General features: G+C 42.1%; 2 protein-coding genes across 4 annotated transcripts in view; one reads left to right on the top strand and one right to left on the bottom strand.

Annotated features, from left to right (window-relative positions):
* The first annotated feature begins 1,276 nt into the window (after window positions 1-1,276).
* slc2a9l1 (solute carrier family 2 member 9, like 1) lies at window positions 1,277-8,691 on the top strand. The gene is made up of 12 exons (XM_011475084.3): window positions 1,277-1,446; window positions 2,721-2,816; window positions 2,909-3,069; window positions 4,792-4,916; window positions 5,055-5,184; window positions 5,270-5,418; window positions 5,496-5,683; window positions 7,388-7,498; window positions 7,590-7,691; window positions 7,964-8,039; window positions 8,137-8,264; window positions 8,373-8,691. Exons 1-12 carry the CDS (start codon window positions 1,282-1,284, stop codon window positions 8,556-8,558), a joined length of 1,617 nt encoding a protein of 538 aa, XP_011473386.3. The 5' UTR covers window positions 1,277-1,281; the 3' UTR covers window positions 8,559-8,691.
* A 4,450-nt stretch (window positions 8,692-13,141) lies between these two features.
* The window catches only part of prickle2b (prickle homolog 2b), a 96,730-nt gene continuing 93,097 nt past the window's right edge, over window positions 13,142-16,774 (bottom strand). For all 3 annotated transcript variants that reach the window (XM_011475082.4, XM_078947382.1, XM_011475083.4), the window contains 3 exons: window positions 16,206-16,392; window positions 14,694-15,560; window positions 13,142-14,598 (listed from right to left, as the gene is read on the bottom strand). In XM_011475082.4, the coding sequence (XP_011473384.1) occupies window positions 13,676-14,598; window positions 14,694-15,560; window positions 16,206-16,392 (1,977 nt within the window). In that variant the 3' untranslated portion in view covers window positions 13,142-13,675. The remainder of the gene's footprint in view (window positions 14,599-14,693; window positions 15,561-16,205; window positions 16,393-16,774) is intronic.

Here is a 16,774-nt window from a genome sequence, read left to right as displayed (position 1 = left end):
GCTGTGCAAAGAGGCGCCTGAAACAATCCAGCACATAACTGCAGGGTGTAAGATGCTGGCAGGGAAAGCATACATGGAGCGCCACAATCAAGTGGCTGGAATAAAATACAGGAACATGTGTGCAGAATATGAACTGGAAACCCCAAGGTCAAAATGGGAAACACCTCCGAAGGTGGTAGAGAATGAAAGGGCAAAGATCCTGTGGGACTTCCAGATCCAGACTGATAGGATGGTAATGGTGAACCAACCAGACATTGTAGTGGTGGATAAAGAACAGAGGAAAGCCGTTGTGGTGGATGTGGCAGTGCCAAGTGATGGGAATATCAGGAAGAAGGAACATGAGAAACTGGAGAAATACCAAGGGACTCAGAGAAGAACTGGAGAAAGCATGGAAAGTGAAGGTGACAGTGGTGCCTGTGGTAAATGGAGCATACGGGGCAGTAACCCCCAAGCTGGAGGAGTGGCTACAATAGATCCCTGATGCTGCAGGACCCTCAAGCTCTCAGTCCTCTGGTAGAGGACCCGAGCTTGGGTGAGAAACCACCCGCGGAAGGGTGAGAGGGGCATATATATATATTTTTTTCTTCAAATTTTATTCACATTTATAGATGACCCAACTTCCCATGTTAAAGTGCCTAGGATAGCACAAGGGTTAAACTTTGATCTGGGGTCCTTTGGTAGTGTATTCTTTGGACTTTAGTCTTGAGTGGGGGGTTACTGATGTGGACATGTCCCCAAAATATTGTTTCTACACTTCAGTACAAAGCCAGATTTCTATACTGCCTCATTTAATCATTTTTCTAACTGTGGTGTGTGTGTGTGTGTTGTGGGTGTGTGTGTGTGTGTGTGGGTGGGTGTGTGCATGTGTGTGTGTGTGTGTGTGTGTGTGCGGGTGCATGCGTGCGTGCGTGTGTGTGTGTGCGTGGAGTTGGTTGTGGTGGAGGTTGTTGGCATTGTATAGGTTTTAAATAAATATTTGATTAGTGTCTTGTCTTTTTGTTTTTAAAATTTGAATGTGTTATACAAGTGTTGTAAAGCACTTTGGGTAGCATGAGTTGAAAAATTTCTGTAGCAAAAAAGTTTGATTTGATTTAAAGAAAAGTTTGATTTCTGAAATGTATCAAATAAAATAGGAATATTAATTGCAACCTTTATGCTTAAGACAGTGTTCTTTTGATAAAAGCCAAATGTATGTTCTAATTTCAAAATTGCAATCTCTGAAAAAACCCCACTCAGGTTTAGAAATGTTTATGCTGGAATTATATATTTGTACAGTAACAAATGTCTTCTCAGAAGGGTGTAAGGGTCTGCAAGTTACTTCCTTTTCAGTCTGAAAAGTTAATAATAAGCAGCAAGAAACTCTTGACAGAGTCCATTCAGTCGGGGCAAAAGCTTGGCCCGGACCCTACATGTAATAAGGATATGGGGACTTTTTACAGGCAGCTGGTAAGCTTTTACTGATATATTCAAAGCTTAAAAAATGCGTCATTTAAAAATGTAGATAATTAATGTAAAAAACTTTGAAAGAAAAGGTATTTTTTTTAAAAACTGAAATGTTGGAATAATTTTTTTTCGTGGCTTTGTTTTACATTTTCCTCTTTATGTTTCAACAAGAGTTTTATACCTGGAAAAATGTGTGAGGATTACTTAGGCTGTTGTTACCCACAGCCCAGTTATCTTTTAGTTTGGCTGTGTTACATCAGCTCTCAGTTTCAGCTGAGTCATTGCACTTTGCCAGTTATTAAGCACTTTTTTTCTCTTACATTCTTTTGAATCCTATTTTGCACATAAAGTCCAAATCCTTTTTTGAATTAAGGTTAAAGTCCCATTAGTTGCCATGCACCTAGGTACGCGAAATTTGTTCTCCGGATTTGACCCCTTTCCTGGGGGGAACAGGGAGCTGCAGACACAGCCGTGCATGCAAATCATTTGGTGGTTAAACCCCCCAATCCAACCCCCAATGCTGAGAGTCACTGGGTCCCATTTTTATAGTCTTTGACATGAGCCAGTCTTAAATTTGACCTGCGACCTTCCAGTCTCAAGGTGGACACTCTTCCACAAGGCCACTGAACTAAGAATTACTGATAGATGTGGTTCTCCTCTTTTTTTACAATGTGACAAACACCTTTGTTCTATCCTAGGCACTTTAACATTGGGAGTTATCTAGAGTATCTATTGAGTCATCTAGACCCACTAGACAGTGCGCTGAACCTTTTTTCTTCAATGATTTGTGATCTTCACTGGTGTCCATGGATTACATGAAATCTTTCCACCTTTATCCACCTTTGTCATGGTAGGGAGAACACGTCAATGTAAGGGTGGGGTCATCTAAGATAGCACAAGGGTTATATGAAAAACGTCCCCCAGTGAACCATACCCACAGAAATTTCATGATGTACTCCAGCTCGGTGAAAAACAGTTTGTTTTATGAGTTTTTGGGCGACTCTAATGTTGTATACCTAATTGCGTATCTCATCAGAGAGTAGAGCAGATGGCACAGATTTTCATGCCAGATGCCCGTCCTGACACAGCCCTTTATTTTATACGGGCTGGGGGGGACCCAAACTCCGCCCCCCGGTGGCTACCTAGTTGGGCAGTGGCACGAAAGGCCTTTTCTAAGGAATTGGACGACTTTGATAGGATTTTTCTTTTTTTTAGGAAGTAGTCCCAGTTTTTTGTAGGTTTTGTTCTGAAGCTATGCAGTTACTCTTCTTTTCCAGATTCATGGCAATGCTTTGCTCCTTATAATCATTTTGGGTATTGGCGGCAGCTTTCATTGCGGTTACCACATAACTGGATTGAGTTCTCCCTCTCCGGTGAGACATCTCTCATCCCCTCCACATTTTTATTTAAATAAAAGGAAAAAAATCCATCAAACACTTCATTTGTCCTTAAAAACCACCTGCAGTACATCCAGCACTTCATCAACAGCAGCTGGTTCGACAGATACGGCGAGCCTCCTTCTCCAGAATCAGCCACCATGGTATGGTCTCTGGTTGTCTCCATGTTTGCTGTCGGGGGACTTTTTGGTGTCTTCAGCGTCAAATTCTTCACAGGAAAATTAGGAAGGTGGGTATATTTTTTGCAGAATCTGTGAACATTCTGTTGTAGTTTCTTGACCTCATTCTTCTAGATTTGCATCTACAGAAAGAGGTAAACACCAGATATGTGTGCATGGAAATCCAAACATATCACTCTTTATTAACCTTTATAAAGCTTGAAGACATCAATAAACCTCATTGGTGGACCCTACATTGTGTGACAGCTAGATTTAAATGGTTTATGACAATTTTTGTACCTTTATCTGGTAGCTTTGTGTATAGCAGTCGTAGAGTATCATGGATGCTTTGGTTTCCACACAACACACAGTGGTGCCACACACTGTGACACCACTGGAACCTTACATCTTTCTAAATTACTGTTGTTTCCACATGACAACATTTCGCCCTCTGGTTGGGTTCATTTCCCTCCCCTTACTTTAGTATTCCTGGTCAAAATGGACCGCTCTGTTGTAACTGCTCTGAAATAAGTGCAAAAAGCGATTTCTATCACTACATTTTTACTCAACATTCTCTTACGTTATTGGCTGTAAAGTCTTAAAGTTATAGAATTATTAAAGACATAAAAAATAAATGTGGCACTGAATCTGTATTACAAAATGATCATGGTAAAGTAAAAATGGAGGCGTGTCATCTCCAAAATAATCCCCTCAATGGATTCTGGGGAAAAAGAGCTGGAAACTGGACTTGAATTCTTTAGAATGTGATGGATGAATATCGTCTGGATCGTCATTTTTATCTTAACGTGGTCCCTTTTGACTGGGAACACCAGAGGTGGAACAAGGGTGATTAACCCTTGTGCTATCCTTGACACTTTAACATTGGGAGTAGGGTCATCTAGACCCACTACTAGACAGTGCGCTGAACCTTTTTTCTTGACTGATTTGTGATCTTCACTGGTGTCCATGGATTACATGAAATTTTTCCACCTTTATCCACCTTTGTCATGGTAGGGAGAACACGTCAATGTAAGGGTGGGGTCATCTAAGATAGCACAAGGGTTAAACTATACTTGTAAGGCTTTACTGCTTATACTGATATGATGCTGATATTATCCTGCATCCTTACATAAATATGTAAGTGTTAGACGCAGAAGCAAAAAGTAATTCAATAAATACAGTGCAAGGTAACAGAAAAAACAAACTCTTCACAAATCTACAAAAGTGAAAGAATTTGCTTATTTATTTATTTATTTAGAACCGATAAAATAAAACAAAAATAAAAAATAATTAACAGAAGCATAAGGATAATTGACAGTATATAAAGTTCAAAAAGGGCTTTGGATGAAATTTTTTTTCATTTCAGTCTAAACTTCAATTTATACAAACAGTACTTGTACAAAATTACAAGAAATAAATACAAACTGAAAACAAATAATTATGATCAACAACCATCAAGTGTGATGCAGTAAACCCAACCTTAGGAGTATCATTTTTACATTACTTAAGTAGATCTAACTTAGTAAATGTAATATATTTTCCACTCCTGAGTACCAGCCAGTGTTGTGGTAACAGCTTAAACTGTGCTTTGGTGTGGGCTAACAATAGAAAACAGTCATGTTAACCATTAAACATTTGTACATGCTCTAAAAGGGTTTCTCGTGTCTCCTGGGAGTTAAAATGTGATTGCTTTTACAGTTAGAATAGAAATATCCAATGAATCGTCAAACATTTTGCATGTGAAGCCATCAACAGAACTGAAAATGAGTTTGGACTTTGTGTTCCCTCATCAGCAAAAGGGCAATGATCGGCAACAACCTTATTTCCATCCTTGGAGCAGGAGTTATGCTGACAAGTAAATGGGCCCAATCTTTTGAGATGATTATTGTTGCGAGGACCCTGTTTGGCTTCTCAGCAGGTAGGTCGCGACATCCACACATTCAGCCTGCCTACTCTCAGTTCTGTCAGTTGTTTGTGGACAATTATGACTCATTTGCTATTTTAGGAACCCTTTTAGAGTCCCTGTTGTTGTTGATGTCTTTGTGTTGTGCTGCAGCTCTGGGGACCAGCCTCCACCTGATGTACCTCGGGGAGATTTCCCCCAGGCAGATAAGAGGCTCAGTGACTTTGACCTCAGCCACATTTCTGTCACTCGGGAAACTCTCTGGACAGTTTTTTGGTCTAACGTATGTACTTTTGTAAATCTAATAAATGCCCAAACTCACATGCAATAGCTAAAATGTCAAAAACTCCACTGTTTTGTTTCATCAGTGAGATCCTTGGAGGGCAGGACATGTGGAACATTGTCCTCTCTGTCCCTGCATGTTTGTCACTGGTTCAAGTTTTAGCGTTGCCTTTTCTTCCTGAACCCCCCAGATATTTATTCATAGAGAAAAGAGATGATAAAGCATGCAAAAAAGGTATCATCAAAGTCCATACAAAAGAGAAACTGCATTATTTGTGGTTATACTGCCTTTTTTTTCCGGTTCCCTTACAGCCCTGCAACATCTTTGGGGTCCTGGGGAATACAAACAGGAAATGGATGAGATGTTGATGGAACAGCTGGCCAGTGAAGCCGCCCCACCAAAGAGTTTCCTCCAGCTGATAAGGGACAGGACTGTCCGATGGCAGTTGATCACCATGTCCACCATCTTCTGTTGCAACCAGCTGTCAGGCATGTCGGCGGTGAGGACGACTTGAGTTTCTTTCCACTGCAACAGACCATACCATACAACTATACAGTTTGCCATCCATATATGCAACCAGCTGTCAGACATGTCTGCAGTGAGGACACAGATTTATTGTTCCGTTCTGTATCACACCATGCCACATGTACTGTACCATCCTATGCCCAAACCATGCTGTGATATGGATGTAGACAAATGGGAATGTTACATTATGAAGAATTTGCCCCACCCCACCCAAAAAAAAAAGAAACCACAAATGTTCCCTCAAATATTACATTTAGGAGCTGAGGGGTTGGTGGTTCAATCATCAGCCAATCTTATGTCCACTTTTTGTGGGCATTGACATTGCCTCCATTAGGTTAGTTTAGGTACCACTCCTCTGTCAATGTGTGAATAAGTGTGTGAGCAAAGCAGAGCAATAGCATTTGTGTGTGTCCCATTTGTCATTTATCATACAAAGTCATGCCTTTTGTCTGCCATCACCAAATTTATTACTTATTTTAAAGCTTGCTCAAAGGTTTCCATTCACATGAAACATTCTGCAACAGTACAATACTTATATTTAACTGCACAATTACACTCAGTGGCCGCTTTGTTAGATACACCTCCGCAACTGCTTTAAGCAAAGTTCTAATTAGCCAATCGCATGGCAGCAAGCAAATGCGTTTAGGCATGTAGACATGATCTAGAGTCTAGGCCATCTGCTGCAGTTCAAATCCAGCATCAGAATGGTTAAGAAAGATCATTGAAGTGGCATTCAGCGTGGCACGGCTGGTCCGAGTATTTCAGAAACGGCTGAACTACTGGTATTTTTTTACCCACAACCATCTCTAGGGTTTACAGAGAATGGGCCGTAAAGAGATACCATCAAGTGAGCAGCAGTTCTGTTTGAGGAAATGCCTTGTTGAAGCCAGAGGTCAAAAGAGAATGGCCAGACTGGTTCCAGCTGATAGAAAGACACCAGAAACTCACCACTGGTTACAACCAAAGTTTGCAGAAGAGCATTTCTGACTGCACAACACGTCCAACCTTGAGGCAGATGGGCTACAGCAGCAAGACCACTCCATGTGCCACTTCTGTCAGCTCAGAATAGGAGACCGAAGCTACAATTCACACAGGCTCAACAAAATTGGAGAATAGAAGATATGAAAAACGTTTCCTGGTTTGATGTGTCTGGATTTCTGCTGTGACATTTGGATGGTAGGGTCAGAATTTGGCGTCAACAACATAACAGCATGAATTCATTCTGCCTTTTATCAACAGTTTAGGTTGGTGGTGGTGGTGTACAGGGTATGGGAGATATTTTCTTGGCACACTTTGGGCTCCTTAGTGCCAGTTGAGCATGATTACAACACCACAGCCCACCTGAGCATTGTTTCTGACCATGTCCATCCCTTTATGATCACAGTGTACCCAGCTTCTGATGGCTACTTCCAGCAGGACAACACACCATGTCATAAAGTTGAAATCATGTTAGACTAGTTTCTTGAGCATGACATTGATCTAAACAAGGATTTAGTGATGTAAAACAAAATGTTTTAGGTAACTAGACTCAAATGGCCTCCATAGTCACTAGATCTCCAACAGAGAACTTTTGGGAACGGGAGATCGGCATCATGGATGTGCAGCTGACAAATCTGCAGCAACTGCGTGATAAACATGGATTAAGAATGACAGTATTAACATTTCCTCTCTTTTCCAGATCAGCATTTTTGCTTTTGATGTCTTCGTAAAGGCAGGAATACCAAAGGAAAATGTCCGCTACGTCACTCTTGGTCTTGGTCTGTCTGAAATTGTCACCTCGCTTGTCTCTGTGAGTAAATCCCCCTGACAATTTTTATGGGTAGCTTTCAGCAGCGTCTTCCTTTCAAATTGTATCTGTTGTGTATTTTTAATTTTTTCAGGGCCTTCTGATTGAGTACTCGGGCAGGAGGCCGTTGCTCTGGGGTGGCTATGGCTTCATGTCTCTAATCTGGGTGTTGGTCACCATCACACTCAACCTGAAGGCAGGCAGAACACAAAAGCTTTTAGAGCAGTAACTGAAAAGGCAAAAGGTTTTCTGCCTCTTGAAACAAGTGCAAATTTCTATGCACGTGCAGCTGTGAAAATGGTATTTCTACTCTTTATTGCTCCCTATCTGCTTCAGGAAGACGTTATAGCACCAATGCAAAAACAGCTTGATGCAAACATAGCAAATTATTCATCTGCTTGTAGACGAATTGCGCAAAGCTGTAAAATAACAAAATGTCAGTGAAAACATGGTTTTATTTTAACACAGGACACATACTACTGGATTTCTTACCTTTCTGCCGCTCTCATCTTCCTGTTCTTCGTCTTCTTCTGTGGAGGACCTGGTATGTGCAGTGCAGCTCCCACATGCAGCCTCAAACAGAGGGAATTCAGTAGCTTACATATGAATTATTCCTTCTCTCCATTCCTGTCCCTTTGCAGGAGCGGCCACAGGTACTCTCAACAATGAGCTCTTCACACAGTCCAACCGATTGGCAGCTTTTGCCCTTGTGGGATTTCTGCGCTGGTTCATGTTTGCAATGCAAGGCCTCATATTTCCATTTATTATTGTAGGTATCTTTAAACCCCCAAAATGCTGCATGCTTATACAGATTTCTGAGCCATGCTGTCATCAGAAATCTAGATCTGACTTTCAACTTTCCACTTTCCCCCCACAGAAAACCTTCGGTTCATACTGCTTCACACTGTTTGCCCTCACATCCCTGCTGGGTAGCCTTTACGCCTTCTTCATTTTACCTGAAACTAAAGGTAAAACGCTGCTGGAGATCTCAGCAGAGTTTAAAACCATCAGTGTCTGTGGGAAGTTCTGGTCAAAAGAGGAAACAAAAGAGACTCAGCTGTGAGGTGCCATTCAAGTGGCTGCTCAGGTTCAATAGTTTAAAAAAAATGAAATTTCTGAAAGTGTGGAAAAAAATCTGAACACAGTGGTGGTAATTTTACTCAAATATGAAATGAAGTTTGGACATTTCTTGTTAGACCTTGTAGAAAACAGTTGTGTAGCTGTGCTGTCACACTGAAAGGTCAGCAGTTCGCCTCCCTCTGTTTTCCAACAATACATCATCATCTGCAGAATGAATGCCCATAGGTCATGGGCGCAGTCTAGGCAAAGATACCCAGACTTCTCTCTCCTCACAACGGCACAGCATCCGCCGCTCCAAAATATCTGTCAATCTCAAGGTCTGATCTTCCCTCACCCATGAACAAGACCAAGGAGAGTTCAGAAAGGACTGTTGCAATGTGGTTTTGGTGGCATTTTAAGGTGGGTGCCTTGGCAACTCAAACTCCGGTCATGAAATTTGTTTTTGAGGCATGAGATCCCCAAAAATCCAAAATTTAAATCCAGTTTCACCAAATATTATAAAAACTGTTAAAGACTGCTTACCTCTCTCCTTTTTATTTGCTTCAATGATGTTTACGCACAGAAAGAGTTCATGTTGTTTTTTCTGTTGTAGTGATGGATCAGCATCACCAGAAGATGGCGCAGTTAAGCTTCATCTTGTAAAGATTAAACATGGCTAAACGGTAAATTTGCTAATATCCCAGCTTAATCAATTTTTGTCTAAACATCTAGGGTTTATAAATTGATTTAATCTGTTCTAAAGAGGAGAGAGAAGAATCAGGACGATTTGAAGCATTTTTACTGCCTTTTTGGAAAATAAAATCCTCTAAAAACTTACTGACATGCACAGTTGATTTCAGTGAAAGCGTTATACCCATTGAGCTTAAAGCTGCGTGTAGTTTTATTTTCTGTTAAACTGAAGGTAATAAACTAAGCTGAATAGTAAATGCATGATTTATTTGAACCTTAAGACTCAAGCCTGCTGGATGAGGAGCCTGAATGCAGCTTTCTCCGCAGACGCTCCTCTGACCGAGCATGAGAATTTGATTTTGGGATGACACAATGTGAGCAACCGATGCACAAACATTCCTGCTGACTGAATTCAGCATTGTGTCTGAGGATTATCTGCTTTGACTAACTAGAAGAGAATGAGGAGCAGATATCATGGGAGTTTGCAGGTCATCAGGACTTGCATGTGGCTTTGGTGTGAAAAGTATTTTTAGTGTCAGTCGTATTAAGAAAAAAAAAGTGTTTTCTGGTTTTTGCTCTGTTTTCCGCTTATAAAGCTGGAACAATTAAACCAGGCTAACATTTTTTTCAACATAAACTGTCAGAAATTGTTTTTTTTTCTTTAATAACAGTTTTTTTTTCTGTTAAGCTTTTTTACTCCCTTTTTGGTAAAGGTAGAGCGATATGACAAAGTTTTCTTGGGCAAAACACTGAGTACCCACACTGGTACTGGTGATTATAGGTTGGCACCAGTGTTCGGTAGCAGAGCCACTGTGTAAATGTGTGTGTGAATAGGATGTTGACTAGAAAGCACTTTGGGCCTTCAAGAAAGGTAGGTATTAAAAAGAGAAGTTGCCTTGATTGCTCTTAGCTGGGTAAATAAATAAAGCATAATTTTTATAATCTTTTTTAAATGGAGAAGTTAACTTGTGACCAGAATTCTATCTAAAATAGATTAAAAGCTAAATAAAAACAACGTAATGCTGTTTAGTGTTTGTGGAAAACAAACCATTTCTTACACTTATATTATTTTCCTAACCCATAGTGCAGTTTAAGCTTGTTGATGAATGAGAAGGCTTATTGGATCTGCCTGATTATGACAGGTAGAAGAACGTCTATGGGCTTGACCACAGGTATCGTTGACTATTGAGGTAATTTAGAACTGCTGGGTAAGGAGGGAGAAGAAAGGAGAGACAGATGGACAGCAAGGCGCCTGTCACAGAACATTAACACATCCACCTCAGGAGACAGAGGGCAGCAGGCTTAAATAGTGGGGGGAAATCAAGGTGAAACAGAGGGGACTCTGAGGGGAAGAAGATTCCCTGGCCCCCTGCTGACCTTTCTTGAAAAACAGATTTCAGAGAGTGGCAGTGTTGAATATATATGAGCTTTCCTCCTTTAGAAAAAAAAAAAAATTACAGAAGTTTTGCAAATACTGGAAACAAAAAAAAGACATTTAGAAAAAGGTGTCTTTGTGTTCTTACCACCTTAACTGAACACACATGATCTGGAGGGGACTTTGCTGTCAACCTCCTCACATGTCTCCTATTCAGCGTTTGAGGCAACACATTTGCGTGCCTGGCAGAGGGAGGCTGACTGTAGGCCTGCGCGATAACACACCATTTACATTCTTCATTTGTGAATAATTGAATCGTTCTATTTTAGTTTCCTTTAAGTGCAGCTGTGATTTGCAGACGCTCAGTTGGCAAGAACCGGTAATTATGGCTTTTAGAGTCTCCTAAAACAACTCCAGCAGCATGAACTCATGTGAGCCTTCACACACGCTAACTGTTAATTAAAGTAGAACCACTTCCAATTGCAAATAACAGGAACATGACAAATGCAAAGTAAAAAATAAAAATGAAAACAGAGGACAATGATGTCCAAATCTGTAAATAATAGACTTTTTTAATAAGCTAAGTGAATCTCTATTTACATTTTGCACCATTTTTGACTTGGTTGTCTGGCACAGGCTCAATTGAGGCATGTCCTGCTGTTCTGTCTGGCTAGAGAAACTAGAGTCCACTGATGCTGTGTCAAAGATGTAATTTTGGGAAATATAAAAAGAAAATTGGCCAAAAAAGTCAAGTAAAGTGTTGTGCTGCACAGTTTTTTTCGATTCTCCTCAAATTCTTTTGAGACGTTGACTTTACTAAACAACCTTCCTCATCCAACTCTCTTCTGCAGCTGTTTTGATTTGCGAGATGGAGCTTTGTTAACTACTAGGATGTTTATTTGAAATGGAAATTCATACTCGAGCATGTTTTCTTTTTTACTTCAAGCAGTCTTAAGTGTAAATGTTCTGCTGTTGTTTCTACAGCTTAGACTTTAAACCAATAGTTTGATCAATTTTGTCGCCTTTTTCACTGCAGTTAAACAAAAATGCATTAAGTTGTTCTGTATGTATAACTCATTTCAATTCATTTCTAATAGATTAGTAAAAATATTAACATTTCCCTTTTTTTTTTTTTTTGCCACTTTCAACATATCCTTTAGATTTAAAAACTTTTGCAGCATTCTACCTCAATAAAAAAGCGTTTCTCTAATTTGATATAAAATGGCCTCTTAGTGCAACAAAAATCCTTTTTTGTCTTTCAAAAAGCAGGTTTATCTTTTAATCAAACAATATGCACTAAAGGAGACAGCTGAATGAACAGTGTACATGAGGACCTTTTATCTTCCCACCATCCACCGCCAGAGAAGCACATGGCAGCAATCTGTGGCGCCCCTTGCTGTGCTGCCTCGATTAGCTTTTAATTAGACGCATGGAAACTCCCCTCCTGCCCTCACTCTGCTGAGGCACTGTTAAAGGATAAATAGGAGCTAATAATGCAAGGGGAACTCATCAACACTGACTGAAAGCAGGGAAAAGTCCAAAGTAACAAGTCAGGCCATCGGCGGTCTGGAACGCAGCTCACATGTTTGCACAGCTGGTTGTGTCGTATTACCGAGGACTAAATTTGGTCCCTTTTCATTCCACTCTGTGGAGTGTCAGTGTGACCCAAAAACTGGAAATCACACAAGTTCAACACTGAGGTGAGGCTAACACTCTAATGTGCCTTTTATGTCAACAGCAGGAGAGCCTCATCCACAGACTGGCAGTCACAGCATGTTCCACATACTACAAGTGTGTGTGTGTGTGTGTGTTTGTGGATTATGGGGGCGAGCTGCAGTAATCCCCTTACCACATGGGCATCAAAATCAATCCAATTTACTGTATGATACTCAGTGATACAACCTGCTGCACACTGTGTGTCAATGATTGGGCCTCAGACAAACAGGCACTTTTTCAAACAGCCCTAAATACGCATGGACAAAATTTTTTTGCAATAACCCTTGTGCTATCCTAGGCACTTTAACGTTGGGAGTTGGGTCATCTAAACCCACTAGACAGTGTGCTGAACATTTTTTCTTCAATGATTTGTGAACCTCACTGGTGTCCATGGATTACATGACATCTTTCCACCTTTATCCACCTTTGTCATGGTAGGGAGAACACGTCAAAGTAAGGGTGGGGTCATCTAAGATAGCACAAGGGATAAAACAATTTCACTCAAAATCTGACATGAATAGAATAATTTTTGTGGGTTGGCCACAAACTCCTTGCACCGCTCCATAATGGGGAGGGAAAGGGGGTGCTCTGTACCAATGGTCCCACCCACAACTTGGAGGCAAATTTCTAATGAACTACTGCTGCTCTGCAGAAACAATGGCCTAGAAAATGACACTGGGCTTTATTTTGGCATAATCATAATTAAAAGACCTCTGGGAACGCTTTGACAGTAGATCGAAAGATGACTGGAGTGGGACTTTAACCGTACACCATCACTCTCTGGACAAAATAAACAGCGGTCAAAATCACTACATCACCCCTTTATTCCAAATGCAGTTCCAGGTCGGTCAGATAACATACGCTTCCATTCGTGTATTTAACCTCTATCTCTACATTATAGATATTTATTACATAAACGGTTCTATCCATACAAAATATAAAAATATGTGAGGCTCATTTACAACTTTATTTACACCTTCTTCCTTAACTTAAGTAAAATCATTACTTCATTCATCTATGTACATGTTGTCAACTGATTTCAATAGAACATTACACTCTAAATCACACTGAAAATGTAAGACAGCAAAAAAACAACCAAATGTGTTGTACACTTATGTGCTGCATAAAAATAAAGAAAACAGCCTTTAAAAGAAGCCTAAAAAATGATGCCTGAAACGTAACACACTGGAGAAAAGACAACGTGAACAAACTGACAAACACAGTTTTAGTGTTTGCTGACTGCAGTTCAAAGAGGATTTAAATTTTAGGTGATCAATCAACGACACTGAAATGTTTTTCTTGATTTGTTTTAGTTTTCGATGTTGGGGTACTCCAAGAGGTTAAGAAATTATGCAGTTTTTGCTTTTCCTGCGTTTGCGACTGCTTTTCTGCCCGCTGCGGTTGGCTCCTCCCACCCCGCTGCTGCTGTACTTCTGCACCAGCTCTTGATTGCTGAGGTAGCGCAGCTGGACAGGTCTGGGAATGGGCTCGCCCAAGAAGTAACCTTCGTCCTCTGATTCAGAGGACGAGGAGCAAGTGGAGCACCAGTCGTCGTCGTAGTAATCGTCCCAAGAGTATTGGCTCAAGCCAGTGGCTCTGCTGGCCCCGGGGTTTTGCAGAGTCAAATCTGAAGTGGTTCTGGGGCACTGCCTGAAGAGCTGAGGCTGGTATCTCCCACCTCCGCCGATGCCAAACTGATCCCGGGTGGTTCTTGGCGGGGGGAAGCGATCATAATCCTCACGGACACGAAACTGGGATCTCTCCTGAGGTCTGACCCGCCGCTCGGCCACCAAGTTGAGAGCGTTTTCTGACCGAGAACGTCGGGATCTTCGCGGGCGGTGATGGTGATGGCGGCGGCGCTGTGGAGTCTCTGGAGCGTCAATTCGAACACTCGCTCCCCTTCCTGCGGCGCCACTCACCTTGAACTCGCTAATGGGCGGCAGACGTGCTGCGTTGGCGTTCACCAGGCTGATCCGGTCCTCTTCCTGGTAGGTGAAGTTAGGTGGAAGATGAGTCACAGCTTTGCCCACACCCATGCTGTCGGGGTCACAGAACTGCATCTGGTACTGGGAGGACCGTGAGGGGTTCATTTCCATGTAGGACTGACTGGCAGTGAGGCTGTGGATGGATTCAGAGCTGCGAAGCTGCTCTGAGGAGTTGAGAGTCTCCACATTGCTTTTCATTCCAGAGTCTTTGCTCAGGTCTGGCATGGAGAAATGAGAGAGGTGCTCCTCGTGTTTTCCCCCACGATCTGCTGAGGTTCCTGTTTAAAAAGAGAAAGCTTATCATGAACTCTGCAGTTTAATCATAAAAAAAACATTTAAAAAAAGAAATAAGGTCAATCACAGGTTGACCCACCTGTGGCATTTAACAGAGCCAGCGACTCAGTAGATCCTTTCGGGGTCTGCACCAGCGGAGTCAGCTGCTCGGTGAAACTAAGTGCATTAATGGGGTTCCTGCTTCTTGGTACTTGGACAGCTGTTGGAGGCCCAGCATCTCTGCCCCTCTGAAAGCCATGAAAGCTGATTGAGCGCTTGTCTGAGGTGAAGCCGTTCTGCTGCTGAGAGCAATGGGAGACCTCAGTATAGCTCTTCTGGGTCCTTAGTTTGGGAGGATAGTACTCCTCTGGAGCTCCTTGTTGAAACCACATGTCGTTTAAAGAGTGACCCTTAGTGGCAGAGATATGAGGCCGTTTGAAACCTCCATTCTCCTTGATCCTGTGATCTTGGCCATTTTGTCCAGAGCAGGAGGAGTTAAAGGCGCTCCGAACATTGCACTGACTGAGGAGCTGGAGAGGAGTGGGACTGGAGGAGGTGTCCCGGTGAGATTCGTAACCATGACCCTCACTTGCTTGCTCCTTGTTCTGCCAAGCTGGCGGTTCACGAGTCAGACTGGACAGGCTCAGGAGGTCCATTTGTAAAGACAGAGGGTCAACCTCCCCTGAAAACCTCTCGGCTTGCACCCCACCAGCGCCGCCTCCGCCCTTTGCTGTCTTGGAGCTGCGCCTGGACTCCCTGGTGGAGCGTGCACTCTGGAAGGCCGAGTCCGAGGAGTCCGAGCCGTTGGGTTCCTCCCCGAGGCTGCAGGAGCGTGAGCAGAAGATTTGACCCTGCTTGGGCAGGAAGGGTCGTCCTAGCAAAGAGCGTTTACAGCGGGCGCAGCAGAAGCAGCCCTCCGTGGCGTGCCAATGTTGCCCATCGTAGGTCATCTGGCCTTGATCAATGCCTGAAGGAGTGAAAGGCACAAGTGTTTGGTAAAATGGCAAACTGGAAACACAAACATTACCTTAGTTAATTACTTCATAATCTTATGTGAGAACAGTTGGAGATTCAATGATGTCCGATTAAAAAATGGTGCTAGGAGCAGAAAATGAAGTGCTTTTGGGAAAACTAATTATTGAGCTGCATAAGCATGCCGTCTTTTGGGAATGTTTCCCCTTGCAGGGGAGAGAAAACCAGCCATTCACTAATAGCTGCCATCTGAATCAGGAGCGTTTCTGATGGTTTCAGTTTTAAACCAGCCCTTCCTTTTAGCAACTTACTTTTGGTATCCTGTTGGATAGAACTGCAGATCATAATTGTTTGGAAATATGGGGGGAAAAAAGCACTTAAGCATGATGTCACGGAATCACACACAACGTTGTTAGAACAACACCACATCCTCCTCTCCCAGCAGGATTTCCTCTATAAATACAGGTTGGAAGATGTTTAAATGTATCATCCTGTGTGTGTTTCTGTAGCTGAAAAGCCTTGGTTTGTTTCACTTTTACTTGAAGCTGAATGACGTGTCCTCTTTGCGAGAGGATCTCCACGGGTCCATGGGCACTTTAGTCCCTACTACTCCATGACAAACTGTTGAGGAATGGCATACCAATATGCTCCCCGCAGGAGTCACAGTACTCCGCATACAGGGACTCAAAGCAGGAGCAGCAGTAGGGTCGGCCCTCCTTCATGATGTAGCGCTGGCCCCCCAGCATTGTCTCACACTCGAAACAGCAGAAGTGCTTCATGTGCCAGTGCCGGCCCTCTGCCTCGGTGCACTCGTCTGCAAAGATGATCTGAGGAAGGCGAGATAACAGAGAGGATCGTTTATCAAGGGGTTATTACTCAGCGCTGAGTGACAGCACAAAGACCGCCCGCCTCCCTCCTCCAGCTCTCTGCAGCCCTGAGCCTCTTTGTCTCCAACGCGTGAACGAGCTTCATGCGAGCGGGGACTTTTAAAAGTGTTGCTGTTAAACTGTTTTTTCATATTAACACACATTTAAATGATGGAGTATTAGGGGCACCATAAAAATTCAAAATAAATAAATAAACATACAAGATTAAAGTAATAAAATCATGAGAAAAAAGTGGTAATTTTACAGAATAAAGTTATAATATTATGTAAAAAAAAATCAAAAATTTGCAAGATTAAAGTTGTAAAATTATTTTTAAAAAGTC

This window comes from Oryzias latipes, chromosome 5, assembly GCF_053564925.1.
Source record: "Oryzias latipes strain Hd-rR chromosome 5, Olatipes_Hd-rR_3.1".
Lineage (NCBI taxonomy): Eukaryota > Metazoa > Chordata > Actinopteri > Beloniformes > Adrianichthyidae > Oryzias > Oryzias latipes.
The sequence above is the reverse complement of the archived record's forward strand: the minus strand, read 5'-3'. Positions and strand labels throughout refer to the sequence as shown.

Coding starts and splice junctions, on each gene's coding strand:
- slc2a9l1 (XM_011475084.3), top strand. CDS start 1,282: ATGTCTTCTCAGAAGGGTGTAAGGGTCTGCAAGTTACTTCCTTTTCAG. Junction 5,185..5,269: donor GGACAGTTTTTTGGTCTAAC/GTATGTACTTTT, acceptor TTGTTTCATCAG/TGAGATCCTTGGAGGGCAGG. Junction 8,265..8,372: donor TCATATTTCCATTTATTATT/GTAGGTATCTTT, acceptor TTCCCCCCACAG/AAAACCTTCGGTTCATACTG.